The 12,480-nt window shown below is 40.1% G+C and overlaps 2 protein-coding genes and 1 non-coding gene across 3 annotated transcripts; all 3 read right to left on the bottom strand.

Moving 5' to 3' along the window:
• Positions 1-1,040: 1,040 nt before the first annotated feature.
• On the bottom strand, positions 1,041-4,291 carry mrpl28 (mitochondrial ribosomal protein L28). Its single transcript, XM_062386799.1, has 6 exons — positions 4,151-4,291; positions 3,168-3,475; positions 2,657-2,809; positions 2,436-2,570; positions 2,255-2,341; positions 1,041-1,899 (listed from the first exon to the last, which is right to left on the bottom strand). The coding sequence occupies exons 2-6, from the start codon at positions 3,450-3,452 to the stop codon at positions 1,804-1,806; spliced, it is 756 nt and encodes a 251-aa protein (XP_062242783.1). The 5' UTR covers positions 3,453-3,475; positions 4,151-4,291; the 3' UTR covers positions 1,041-1,803.
• A 619-nt stretch (positions 4,292-4,910) lies between these two features.
• Positions 4,911-4,997, bottom strand: trnastop-uca (transfer RNA opal suppressor (anticodon UCA)). Its single transcript has one exon. It is a non-coding gene; the product is annotated as a tRNA-Sec (tRNA).
• A 1,012-nt stretch (positions 4,998-6,009) lies between these two features.
• On the bottom strand, positions 6,010-11,947 carry LOC133952111 (proton-coupled zinc antiporter SLC30A1). Its single transcript, XM_062386400.1, has 5 exons — positions 11,359-11,947; positions 8,667-8,966; positions 8,046-8,302; positions 7,161-7,348; positions 6,010-6,571 (listed from the first exon to the last, which is right to left on the bottom strand). Exons 1-5 carry the CDS (start codon positions 11,945-11,947, stop codon positions 6,292-6,294), a joined length of 1,614 nt encoding a protein of 537 aa, XP_062242384.1. The 3' UTR covers positions 6,010-6,291.
• Positions 11,948-12,480: the final 533 nt, after the last annotated feature.

Here is a 12,480-nt window from a genome sequence, read left to right as displayed (position 1 = left end):
TCATTTCATATCATATTGTATCATATTTTATCTTACCTTACCTTTTTCGTATCTTATCTTATTGTCATGACCTGATTTTACCTAAAAAAATTAGCCTGATTATCATGAAGTCTTAAGCCTCATTTAACTCAGTGACTTTGAACCAGTCAAATGTTCTTTTTCCAAAACACCAAAAGATTTGTTGTTTTAATTTGGACAACATGGAAACATGTGCACCAACAAAGGGTAATTCCAACCTGCGGTTTCATCTATGTAAGGTGTGACTTTTTCTTCTCACAGTTGCCTGGAATAATTTTATCTCTGTTGCAAAACTACAACACCCACGGGAGTCCCCGGCCCGGTGAGGATTCCACAGTGAACCACAATACCATTCTGTAACCACAACGGCAAAACACCAATACAACTGACAGTGATCAGATAGGAAGTGATGAAAGTGAAACCAGGCGAGAAACGTTTCTTCTCTGCTTCTTTCCTTCCTCTACTCATTGACTCCAACAGCATGTGAGGATCTTTGCCGTATTAGGGCAGAAGTATGATTTTATTTCACCACTGTTTGTTTGGATTGTTGTTCTATTCATCGTCTCTAAGAGAAATTAACATTATTTTCAAAGCTTGTGGTGATGTAACACATCCAGCAGACTTTTGGAAGGCAACACATGACTTCTCATGGCTTAAAATTTGTTTCTCTTTAATTATAAGTTATTTTGTTGTTACTTGATGTTAATGTAGCTGACTCCATCATCTTATCTCTTAAATCATTTCTTATATTCTTTTCATTTTAATCACTTTAGCACCATCTGGTGGATATCCCAGAAATAAGACCTTACTTCACAGCCTCTCTACGGTGATAAGACATGTTCAGCTTGTACTATTCACGATGTGCTATTGTAAAAGTACTATATTACACTTAAATACTGTTAGCACACTTTTAAGTACTCCTGCATGGAAATGCTCTTGTCATATTTGCATACTGTATATATTATTATATTATTGCTGATGTGTCAAAATATTACTTACAAATTAAGTATTTGTCTGTTAAATGCCACATTATCCAGGGGATTAGTTTAGCTTAGCATTAAGGCTGGAAACACTGAGGCCACACAGATTTTCAGAGTAAAACCTTTTTGTGAAATATATTTAAATCTATAGATCATACAACATGATATAACATGCTAATTCGTGAGCTTCAGATGGGCTTGGTGGCAGATATTTATTAGCGTTGGACAGACGGGTTACCTTTATTTCCAGTCTTTATGCTAAACTAAGCTAACAAGCTGCTTGCCCCAGCTTTATATTAGCCTTGCAAACTTCAATTGATTAAGGCCCTTAGCCAAAATATCTAAGTACTATTATTTTGTTTACATCTCAACTCAGGCATAATAATAAAACAATCAGTGAAGTTTTCTAAAAACTATTGGAGAACAGAGGAGCAGAAACAAGTTTTAAGAAAACAGGGATTATATTTATTTTTGCCATCTCCCATACAAGTTTATTTATCTCATCTGGTCCGGGAGTATTTACACTGATTGTGGCTGTTCTCTTTACTCCTGAATGTCTCACGTATGGGTCTTAAATGCAAGTGGAAAAGGAGATCTGAAACAATAAATAAGCTTTAGTCCAAGGTGGCTGCATTCTCTGAGTTGCTCCGAACTGAAACATCAGGAAGACGTCCAGGTCTCCACTCGGAAGGAATAACAATGCGACTCCAAATCCCGCTGCCCTCACATGAAGCTTGACAGTACAACCTGCTTAATTGATTCAGTCTGGAGAGGTGCTCCTGTCGTGGTCAGACGGTTGCGGTCGTCACTTCTTCTCTATGACGAGTGGCTCTGAGAGATGTTGGAGGCGCAGCTTCTCCACCAGCTCGTCCACACAGGCCTTAAAAAGAGGTTCGGGCTCCTTGACAACAAGAGTCAGAACAAAATTGGATCAGAACAATTAACAATGTTAATGTTGTTATTTAAAAAAATGTAAGCATTTCAGCCCATTTTTCGAGCTTTCTTTAGTGGTCTGATTACAGTGGGATAAAGAAGCACCTCATTATCAAGGAGAAGGTCAGATAAGGGAATTGGAAGAGTCAGAAATTAAGCCAAATACACTGTTTGTCTCTGATCTATAATAAATGCAACAATTTTTGCTCAACTACTTTTTCTATCTTTTCATTTCATATAAATATTGTGAATTGCCACAGCAAAGCATTAGCTCAGCTGCTTTGATTTTAGAGCCTGATATCTAAGTTTGAAGACTTTGTTACCTTGTGATCCAGCTGCCTCTGTTTCTCCACAGCCTCCTCCAGACTCAGACCCACCCACTCCACCTCCTCCTCTGGCATCTCAAACTGCTGCTCAGACAGAATTACATAAAAAACGTAAATGTTAATTATTATCCCTGGGACATAAACCAAACACAAGTGGATTAAAACACATCCGACTGACCTTGTATTTACTGTAAACCTTCTCTCTTTTGACAGGGTCATTGGGGTAAAGCTCTGTGTTTCTGCGCACCAGGCGAAGCAGCATTGCTCTCTTCAGGTTCATTCCCACTTTGGAGTTTAGGTCTTCCTTTGGTGTCTAAAAGGAGACAGACATAAGAGTCACATAAAAAGTTTGACAAAAAATGTGAATTATTATTTTATTCAGAGGTACCGTTCTCTTACTCTGAGAATATAAAAGTCCAAGCCATAGGCAGCATCTATGAGGTTTAGAGTGCGAGGTGTGACGGTGATGGTGAATGTGTGATCCAGGATTTCGCTGTACAACTCTCTTTTGAACAGCTGTGGTTTCCAGGTTTTCTTCAGGCGATTGGACATCTAAAGGAAGCGATGATATAGAGAAGTAAATTCAGTGTAATGATTTCATGTCTGCAGCTTCAAGTGTCAAATAACTGCAGCTTTGTGCAGGAAATAAAAGATAAAGTCTTCTCACTTCTTATTTTCGATCAAGATATTAACTTTAGTTTGTAACTGAAAAAGAAAAAATATTTTCTTTTTGAGAAGGTTTAATGTTGATTAAACCACAGATTATTTCCTTGATTAGTTGATTATCATTTTCTCTAAAGATAGTCTGAAAATAGGAAAATAAAATGTTAAATTCTGGATATAATTTACCAAAAGAAGTCAGAAATTCAGTGAACTATTATATATGACAAAGAAAAGCATCACATCTCACTTTGTCATTGTTGGCGTATCTGAAGCCACTTATCCAGCCTTCCCCTCCCCACAGGCCGTCCTGGGCTTCTGGGGGGTAGTAGATGGGGATCGGGACGTCCTGCACCCGTTCCTTGTGCCCAGTGACTGGGTTGGCTCGGTACTGGACTCCCAGTGGTCTGAAGTGGACGGGGGTGGGCTCCTTCTTCTCCAGGGACTTCAGGTAGTGTTTAGGGAGACGAGCGTAGATGCCCTGCGTCATTTTCAGGGCCTCCCACATTTTGGGGGGGTATTTATGAAGAGGCATGATGGGCTCTTTTAAAATAAAACCTGAAAGACACAAGAAGGAGAGGATGAAATGAATGTCATTTATTTAGTAGTTGTATTAAACTTTAATCAGGTGCTGGCCAAATGTAGGCGATGCAAAACACTAAGATCAAATCTTTGCTCCTGATCAATTTGAAATGAATTTAAACACTCTGTTAATGGTAAATCAGGCAACAACCACGTAAACTTAATTCAGACCTTGTTTACTTTACCAAACTTCATATACTAGACGAGATAATCGTGCTTATCTAAATTCTCCTTTTAATAAGCTCATGCGTAAAGCAATATTTCTGGTCACTATCTTAGATAGAGAGAGAAACCGTAAACTTTCCAAATGTGCACTATTTTACCTGTGATGATTCAAAGGTTGTTAAAAGCCAATCTTTGTATCTGAATATTAGTTTTATCAGTATTTGTGAAGCTTGTGTTCTGTCTGTGTTGTGACACAACTTTGAAATAAACCATTAAGCTGCAGATTAATAGTCTCGGTCTGGTGGTCGCTTTGTCTTTAATAGTATTTATAATAATAATTCACAGAAACTCACAGGAGAGTTCCATGTTAGCAAGATGCTAACCAGCACAGGCCACCAACACAGATGTGACTGAGTCTATTTAACCAAACAGTGTCTCTGAGAGACTGATAGAACATGAAGGGATGATTCAGAAGGTCGGTCTTACCTGGTGATGAGAAAACAGAAACATACACTAAACACAACACACGTTCTTATTCCTCGTTATCCCACAAGGACACAACATGAGTGTTCCGGTTCTCACCGATGGGCACGTCTTCAACAACGAGGGACGTGATTGGATGTCAGACCGGCTACTGTCGCAGTTGATTGGCTTACGCTGTTGTCAAACGAGCTTGTCTTGTACTTCCGGGATGGCCGGATGTAGATTCGCAGGCCGGTCAAATTGTATCTATTGTATTTATTAGTATTTATTTTATACACAACCGTCTTAATTACTACGATTTGAATTTATATACATTTGTATATAATAAACAGATCAATACAACACAGTTATTTTATGACAACAAAAAAAAAACCACCAATTAAAGTTTATAAATCCCTTCTTCTTGATATTATTACGATTTCATGCATTGATTAATTAAATTTGACTAGCTAAAAGCAACATTTTAAATTCTGTCCAGGTAAAATACTTGACAAAACAATAAAAGAAGAAAAATAACAGAAATAACCAGTATACGTTTATTAGTAATCCCAATATCACGACAAACAACTAATTTCATGAGCATAAGACATGTAGACATAGTTGGACTTTCTTTGAAAGGAATTCTGATCAAATTTTAGATGTGTCGACGGGATGTTTTATTGTGAAAGGCTAAGGCAGCGTTGACAGGAAGTCATGAATCATGAGAATATAAGTGAAAATGGGAGAAATACAAATCTAATCTAATCCAATGCTGTAGTTCCACCGCCCGAAAGGTGGAATTGAACCACTCTGCCGCTAAGCAGCTACAGGTTTGAAGCCTGCACCCCGGACCACCGAGGCTCATCCGGGCACTTTCAATATGTTCACGGAAACTATAAATAACTTCAAGAAAGCAACACTGGTTTTACCTACGGTGTCAACAACGACGACCACTGTTAGTTTGTATTGATCAAATAAAGATTGTTTACAGAGTGTTTATCCACAGGCCGGCCAGTAACCGGCTGGCTGAAACCATCCGTTTGTGAAATATACACAAAATAAGCACAGACATGTCAGACCGTGTCGTTTTATTCAAAGCAGACGCTGTGTGATTGGCTGTATGGGGGGAAATAAGGAGGAGCCTGGCTGCGTCACCTCAGGTAGGAGATACAGTCAGGTTATAGTCAAACACGTCTCCACAGATGTATGGTTTAGTATTGGTAATGGAGTTTATTGTTCACATCGATCCATCGTTATTATTTTTGATTACAGTCTGTGGTGCAGGTACTATCTAGATCAACAGTGGAAGTTCTAATTCCACACTGTAAAAATATTAAAATGTTACCATCTAGAAATATAAATCATGATCAGATAAATGTACTTGAACTTTCAATTGTGAAATTACTCACAACAGAAAATGTCAGTTGAACCATTATATTATTACTCTGGAATAATTTGATGGGGGTGTATTTGAGATGAGACATTTCTGAATTACTTGCAGCTATTTTTTTGTTCTGAATTTATCTGGCCAATATAGATAGATATACATTAATTTGTAAAACATCACAATTTACTCAAACCTCAATTTTTGGTCAAATGCAAAATGAAAACCTCAAAGTTATTCAGTTCGTTTTATAAGAAGGAAAGCAGCATCGCCTCCTGTTGAGAAGCTGGAAAATGTGAAATGTTAGTTGTAAATGTAGTTTTACATTTTCTGTAACAATGAATAACTATTTAGCTGACTCCTCATTTCTCCTCTTATGTTATATATTATTGGTAAACTAGCTAACATGCAAGTTTATAAGTTTTCATATGTTCTGAATGTAAAACATTAAAATAACTGGGTGAATTTTGAAAGACTTATCCATATGTATTTATTCTACTTTCCTCTTGCTATGACATTTCAGTTTAGCTTTGGGCATTCAGAAATATTTCTATGGTTTTATAATGAAAAGAAACACTTAATTTCATTTTATTTCCATACCAGAGAACAAACGTTCAAGTTACACACGAGGGAACATATTACTCTATTTTAACACAATATCACTTGATATGATATAAATCTTTGGTTTAGCACCATGTTAATGTAATGAAAACAACATCATACATTTTAACCTTTTGAATTAGCTTGCAATGTTTTTTTATCACTCTCTCTTAAGTTGAAACTAACAATTGTTGAAGGTGTTCTCTATGACGAGTGTCTGTTCCGTCGTCCCTCCAGCTGGTGTCGCCAGCGCACTGCTGGTCTCCTCTTCCAGGAGAGAGCAGCACATTTTCCCTGAACAGGCCTTTCCACAGGCCAGGCTGCAGGGAGCGGGCGGAGGCAGGGAGGGGGTGCTCCCTGCACCTCCTGCAGGGCTTGAAGCAAACTCTGGCTGCACCGTGCAGCTGCTCACTCCCACACTCTGCAGCACCTTGGTGACGGCCAACATCAGATCAGCACACCTGAGGAAATGTGAAGGATTCTGCGTTAACCAATACACCGTCAGTGATATCTCCTAAAAGCTGCACAATAATAGTTAATATGACTGTGCTTATCTGTCTGTGTTTGTCAGCCCTGGGATTAACCTGTCAGGGGTTCACTTCAACTTTCACCCAGTGGGAGCCGGGACCAGCTGTGACGATGCACAGGATAAATGGTCACACTTGATAAAGGACTGATGGCTGACGACATTTCTGGTCTCCACAACTTTTTCTTGTTGTCGTGAGATCAGAGGTTTGTGAAATAACAAGAAAGTTATTCTTTGTTAAAATGATAAAGTGGCTATTGATGACAAGTCAAATCTGTCATTCTAAAGTGAAGGTTATATGGAAAGGGTTTAAGGGTGAGTCCAAAAATGACAGTTGCTCAAACTTTGCTTCAAGGGCCTCTAGAAAAAACTTGCACCAACAGCCAGGTGGACAACAGATGACCACAAATAGCCTTAATGTATATTCTAATGTCTACAACCAATCCATTTCACTTTGATTAACTTTCTCTTGAAATCCCCCAAATCTAAAAAAACATATTGATTGTGAAACTTTTCCCGTTCACCTGTGCACTGGAAACCCGGCGTGGCACAGCACGTGGACAGAGGCCACCGTGAAAGATTCGGTTAACTGCCAGACGTGGAGGTCGTGCACAGCCTGCACCCCGTGGACGCCTGCAATCCTTTCTCCAAGATCCGACACACAAAGGTGTGGAGGTGGGGCCTGCAGCAGCAACACCCCGTACCGGTGCACCTGGAGGAGAGATGGATCGGTGAAGTATGGAAAAGCCATGAGTCTTGTTCTCCTAGCTATTTAAAGCACCACAGGTATTATAAAAGCTGTTGCAATGTGCTGAGAGCAGACATGTACTATATGGAGATTGTCCTTTGTGTAAATGCCTGGTGGCGATTGCACCTGCGCATCATAAGCAGTATTTAATTTACTTTATTTACACGAGAAGGAGTTAAACAATTGAACACTTAACCTTCATCATCATTTTTAAAAACTGAAACATAAATTTAGAGGTGATTTGTATAATGGCTTTAAAGGCACACCCCTCGTCCCACTGTAATTCAGAGGTTTGATTGTCCAGCAACGACAATAATGTAAAGAAACTATTACGACTGTATGAATATTTAAGTAACTGTGTCTTTAAAAACTTCTCACATCTCAAAATATATCACAATTCGGAAAAGAGAACACATTCCAATAAAATGTCAACATTACCAACCTTATCTTCCTGCCTTGTAAAACATTAATAATAGTAATAAAACCCTGCAAAAATGAAGTACTAAGTAGATTGAACTGCAATCTGAAGCATTTTTCATATATCCCACAACTGGAATTTTCTAGGTTGCAAAGAATTAGTGGGTTGAACTAATAACTTAGTCTGGACAGGAGCTTCATCATCATTTCAACTCAATGCTATGACATAAACACAGAGGCTGACCTGGGGCATGGCGGTGGTGATCAGCACGCCCACAGTCAGCAGGGAGAGAACAGGATCCAGGTAAAGCAGGATGGCGCAGGCTCCGGAGCTGTGCAGGCACTGAGGGGTGAGCAGCAGCAGCAGCACGCTGTCCATCAGAGCCAGGAGGGGAGAGGCGAGGCCCTGAACGACCAGGAGGGGCGACAGCCGGCGGAGCGGCCGCTGACTGCTCGCTGCAGAGCTCTTACTGGGATGTGAAGACTTCCAGACTGGAGCATCTGAAGTGGAAAAAAATATGAAAGGTATCTTTCATTAATGTACTTACACAATCAGACCTAAAAATTTAAAGATATTTCACAAGATTTTTTGAAAGTTTAATCAAGTAATTTTCATATTCTTCTCTGATATACTAAAGACATTTTATGTAGAAGAGTCACTTTACAATATTAATAAGGTATGTTTGATATTCATATCTATGAAGGATGTGTGTGAGAACGCAAAAGTCTGAATCAGTTGCTCCAGATATTTTCTGGAACTTTTCCTGCCAGGAAAATGTCTGGTTATTGTGAAATATATGAAAGTTCCTGTCTGAAGGGGATTGTAAAATGTCTAAGGAGACAGAACAAGAAGCCAAACTCTCACCAAGATGTCCCACGCTGTTTTTTTCTTTAAATGTCTCTGTGATGTCTTTTGAAAGACTCTCAACTTTGCAAGCCTTCAGATCTGCAGAACCACTCTCACTGTCCAGTGGAGCTGCTGCATGCAGGTGGACTTCTGGCTGTGGGGTTTGAGAGTCTGCTTCAGGGACGCTGGAGGCTCCTGTGTTACAGAGGACAAGCGCCCCATTGCAGAGCGAGTCGTGTGCAGCAGACTGGACTTTGACAACATCATCCAAGACTCGCCCCGGCACAGCCAGGCCTTTGGATTCTTCTGCACCCAAGACTGTGGGAATCAAACAAGAGGAATGAAAAACAAACATGTTTGATGCACCTTACAGCTGGATACACAGTAAGAAGCTGCTTTAAAGAAATGCCTCCACACTGACCCGCTACAAACTCCAGTCAACTCCAGTCATGGTGATTTCAGTGAAATCACACATCAATCAAGTTAAGAATATCTCTGATAAGACTGATCAGAGATATTATTCTATTCTATTCTATTCTCACATGTTCAGATTCCAGTTGTAAACATCTGGCTTTAGCATCAACACCATTGTCATGTGTGTGTTTTTCCCCTAAACCATGGATAGACTGTGTATAGAGAAGGTGACTGCTCCCTAAAGTTGAACCAAAGTGTCTCAATCTACAGCAAACGATAAACGTTGTGTGCAATAAACAGTGACATGTGAAACTCCTCTGCAGCTACTTGATGCATTTTGAGTCTACAGCATCGTCTATGGGCCAGAACTTCGTTCAACTCTCACGTGGATCAGTTGATTTGCATCGGCCAGAATGGGCCACCACTATAAAATTAACATTATTAGTCATGGGGCAGTTAGAAAATATTACTGTATCAATATTACAGGTAGCAAACATTGCAAATACTAATAAACAAATAACTTCCCTGAACGTTGCTTGCTTTTTAAAACGTTAAAGGGCGGGAGAATGTGTTTTTACCCCCTACTCGGCCTTGGGTTGGCTTACTATGATAGTCGCATCCTAACTAACCAATCAGAGGCAGAGCAAAGGTGGGCGTGGCTGTCCTTGGTGGATTTAGAAGTCGGTAGATGCTATGCTAATTGAAAAATAAGTGCGTATAGGTCATATATCCTGCACTACACCACTGGCCGCAATACAAGTAATACATCCTGCCTCCTCCGTGTGTGGATGGGACATGGACCAAGATAAAAAGTAAAAGTACTGTTATACCAGCGATGCATTTTCCATCTGTAATTTTTATCATTAGTTTGTTTTTAATTATTTATTTGATGCTGTGAAAATGGTGTTAAAGGTTGCCATTGACAGGTAAGACTGAGTCGTGATTGGTCAATTGTGTGTAATCGTTAAAACAGAACACCTGTGGTTCCCTCCCCCGATCGCCTCTGCTGCTGCGGTTGTTGTTTGTACGGTTGAATCCAAGATATTTTGGCTTCACTCTTGCATAGTGGGGGAAAGTAGAGACATGTCGTCCATCTGACGTCTACGCCGTATAAGGTCGTCTGCTCATATCACCACAAACTCTCCTGACATCTTGTTGGTGTCTTCTACGTGTGTGACTTCGCCTTTTCACCGTGAGATATCTGTTTTATTTTTGATATTTCCTATTTGCATCTGTCGTGCGTTGGATGAATCATCAACCCCAGAGTTCCCATGACGGGACGTGAAAATGTTATTCTTGCCGCTGATTTTGGATCAGAGCAACAGCAGCGGTTGGTTTGTACCATGTCAGATAATATTTACCCAATTCAATACAAAGAATGGAGAGGCGGTGGACTAGTGGCAGAGAGTTGGACTGTGGGCAGAAAATCCGACGGCGGTCTCTGGTTTGAATCCAGGGAGAGACAACAAAAGTGACAACACAAACAACATACCTGGAAGGACAACACCTGGATCTGTTCCACACTGTCAAAGTGCCTACCCCACTCCACTGTCTAAGTGCCCCTGAGCAAGGCACCTTACTCCCCTAACACCTGCTCCCCAGGGCGCCGTGCATGGCTGCCCAATGCTCTGTGTGTCCTCCTGTGTACACCAGACGGGTCATAGTAGAAAACAAAATTTCCCCCCTTGCATGTCGTGTGTGTGTGCATGTGTGTGGGACAATAAATGTATCTTGAGTAGAGTACTCAGGCTGAACTACATTAAACCTCAGGAGCTAAAAGCTCATGTAAATCATAACCCCCTCATCCTGTTTAATCAATATTAAACAAATATATATTTTTGTTAACAGAGCCAGGGATTTTATTTAATGATGTGGTTGCGTGTGTGTTGTAATTTATTTGGATCAAGGATATTTTTAAATCTAATTCAAATGTCAGACTGAATATTCTTGGGAATGAAGTTACTTGCTCTTGGAGAGGTTGTACTTGCATGATTATGTCATTATATCAGTGCTATGAAAAGGAAAATGTTAACAATAATATAATCGTCAAATCATATCTCATAATCACTTGTGGGACAATAGATCTTCCAACTAAATTTGTTATCATGCAAGGCCTATACCTTTATGATTCTAATAAGGCACTAAGTTAGAGGTTTCTTTTCACAGTTACCCATGTCTAAGCAAAATGGCTATACTAAAAAAGGTTCCCCCTCTGGTCTTTAGCCTCAACCTACAGCTAAGACCTAGCACTGAATGTCTGTGAGTCAGGATGTGTGTAATCTGTAGGCGACGTTACCTTTGTGGATCACTTCAAATTGAGATTGGGCCTGTGGGTGCCTGGTGGCTCCCGCCCGCTCCTCCTGCAGTTTAACCCAGTTCACACTGAGAACCAGGATCTTATAGAGCAGACTGAGAGCTGCGACCACCACAACCAGCAGGAGGTTCTGCACTGGATGTGGATCAAAGGAAAATCCGAGGATTTTCAGGGAGTAAGAGGTACTCAGTAAAGCCAGGAGGAGACTGGACAGGAAATCCCCCACAGGCTGGAACCTGCTGTCGGTGAAGGAGACGCTGCAGTCGAGGGCTGCTTCATGGTTAGGCTGAGCACTGGCATTGGATGACCCACAGGTGCCATGTAGAGATTCAGTGGATGGTTCTGCAGGCAGGGCGGGAGAAGGTGTTTCTGAGGAGGAGAACTGTGGAGACTCCAGGGAGTCCTCAGAGGAGGGAGCAGTTTGAGGATGAAGAACCATGTGCATGAGGATAAAGAACGTGTGGAAGGCGTCCACCAGGGTGATGATGGACTTGCACAGCTGACTGATGACAACCTCGGTCACCAGCAGCAGGATGGCAACTCCCAGCATGCACCAGTAGAGGGTCCTCATACCTGCAACTGAGAGTTTAAGACCATAAAACGTAAATGAAGATGGACGACATGACAAAAGTGAAGCCAAAGCTGCCTATTACAAATATAATGTACGTTTGAATGAGAATTGTGTATTTTCCACCACTGATCTTAACTTTCATTTAAAATTCCAACTGTACAATTATGTGGTTGCTTGTATTTTACTTGCAGGTTTCTGTTACTAAACCTCAAGCCCACAACAATTCATTAATTTTATGAACATAACACAATGTACAATCAACTAAAACATCATTATTTTATATTACATATTAGGTTTAGATAGCAGAACATAAAATAGTTTAAATTTAACCTAAATCTTCCAGATTAATGATATTTACATTTCAATAATTATTATGATAGACAATTCAGCTTGATAGGAACTTTTGGTACGTTAAGTTTATCATGATGCAAATAGTTTGGTTCCTTCATATGAGTAATATTATGAATGTACAGTGGATGTACTTTAAGGGAAAAATCTCAATACTTAGGATAAAAAACAACAAGTACATGTAA

This window comes from Platichthys flesus, chromosome 4 (assembly GCF_949316205.1).
Source record: "Platichthys flesus chromosome 4, fPlaFle2.1, whole genome shotgun sequence".
Taxonomy (NCBI): Eukaryota; Metazoa; Chordata; class Actinopteri; order Pleuronectiformes; family Pleuronectidae; genus Platichthys; species Platichthys flesus.
The sequence above is the reverse complement of the archived record's forward strand: the minus strand, read 5'-3'. Positions and strand labels throughout refer to the sequence as shown.

Coding starts and splice junctions, on each gene's coding strand:
- LOC133952111 (XM_062386400.1), bottom strand. CDS start 11,947: ATGAGGACCCTCTACTGGTGCATGCTGGGAGTTGCCATCCTGCTGCTG. Junction 8,303..8,666: donor AAACAGCGTGGGACATCTTG/GTGAGAGTTTGG, acceptor TTTCCACTTCAG/ATGCTCCAGTCTGGAAGTCT. Junction 6,572..7,160: donor GCCGGGTTTCCAGTGCACAG/GTGAACGGGAAA, acceptor ACATTTCCTCAG/GTGTGCTGATCTGATGTTGG.
- mrpl28 (XM_062386799.1), bottom strand. CDS start 3,452: ATGCCTCTTCATAAATACCCCCCCAAAATGTGGGAGGCCCTGAAAATG. Junction 2,571..2,656: donor TGGACTTTTATATTCTCAGA/GTAAGAGAACGG, acceptor GTCTCCTTTTAG/ACACCAAAGGAAGACCTAAA. Junction 1,900..2,254: donor AGAGGCAGCTGGATCACAAG/GTAACAAAGTCT, acceptor CTTGTTGTCAAG/GAGCCCGAACCTCTTTTTAA.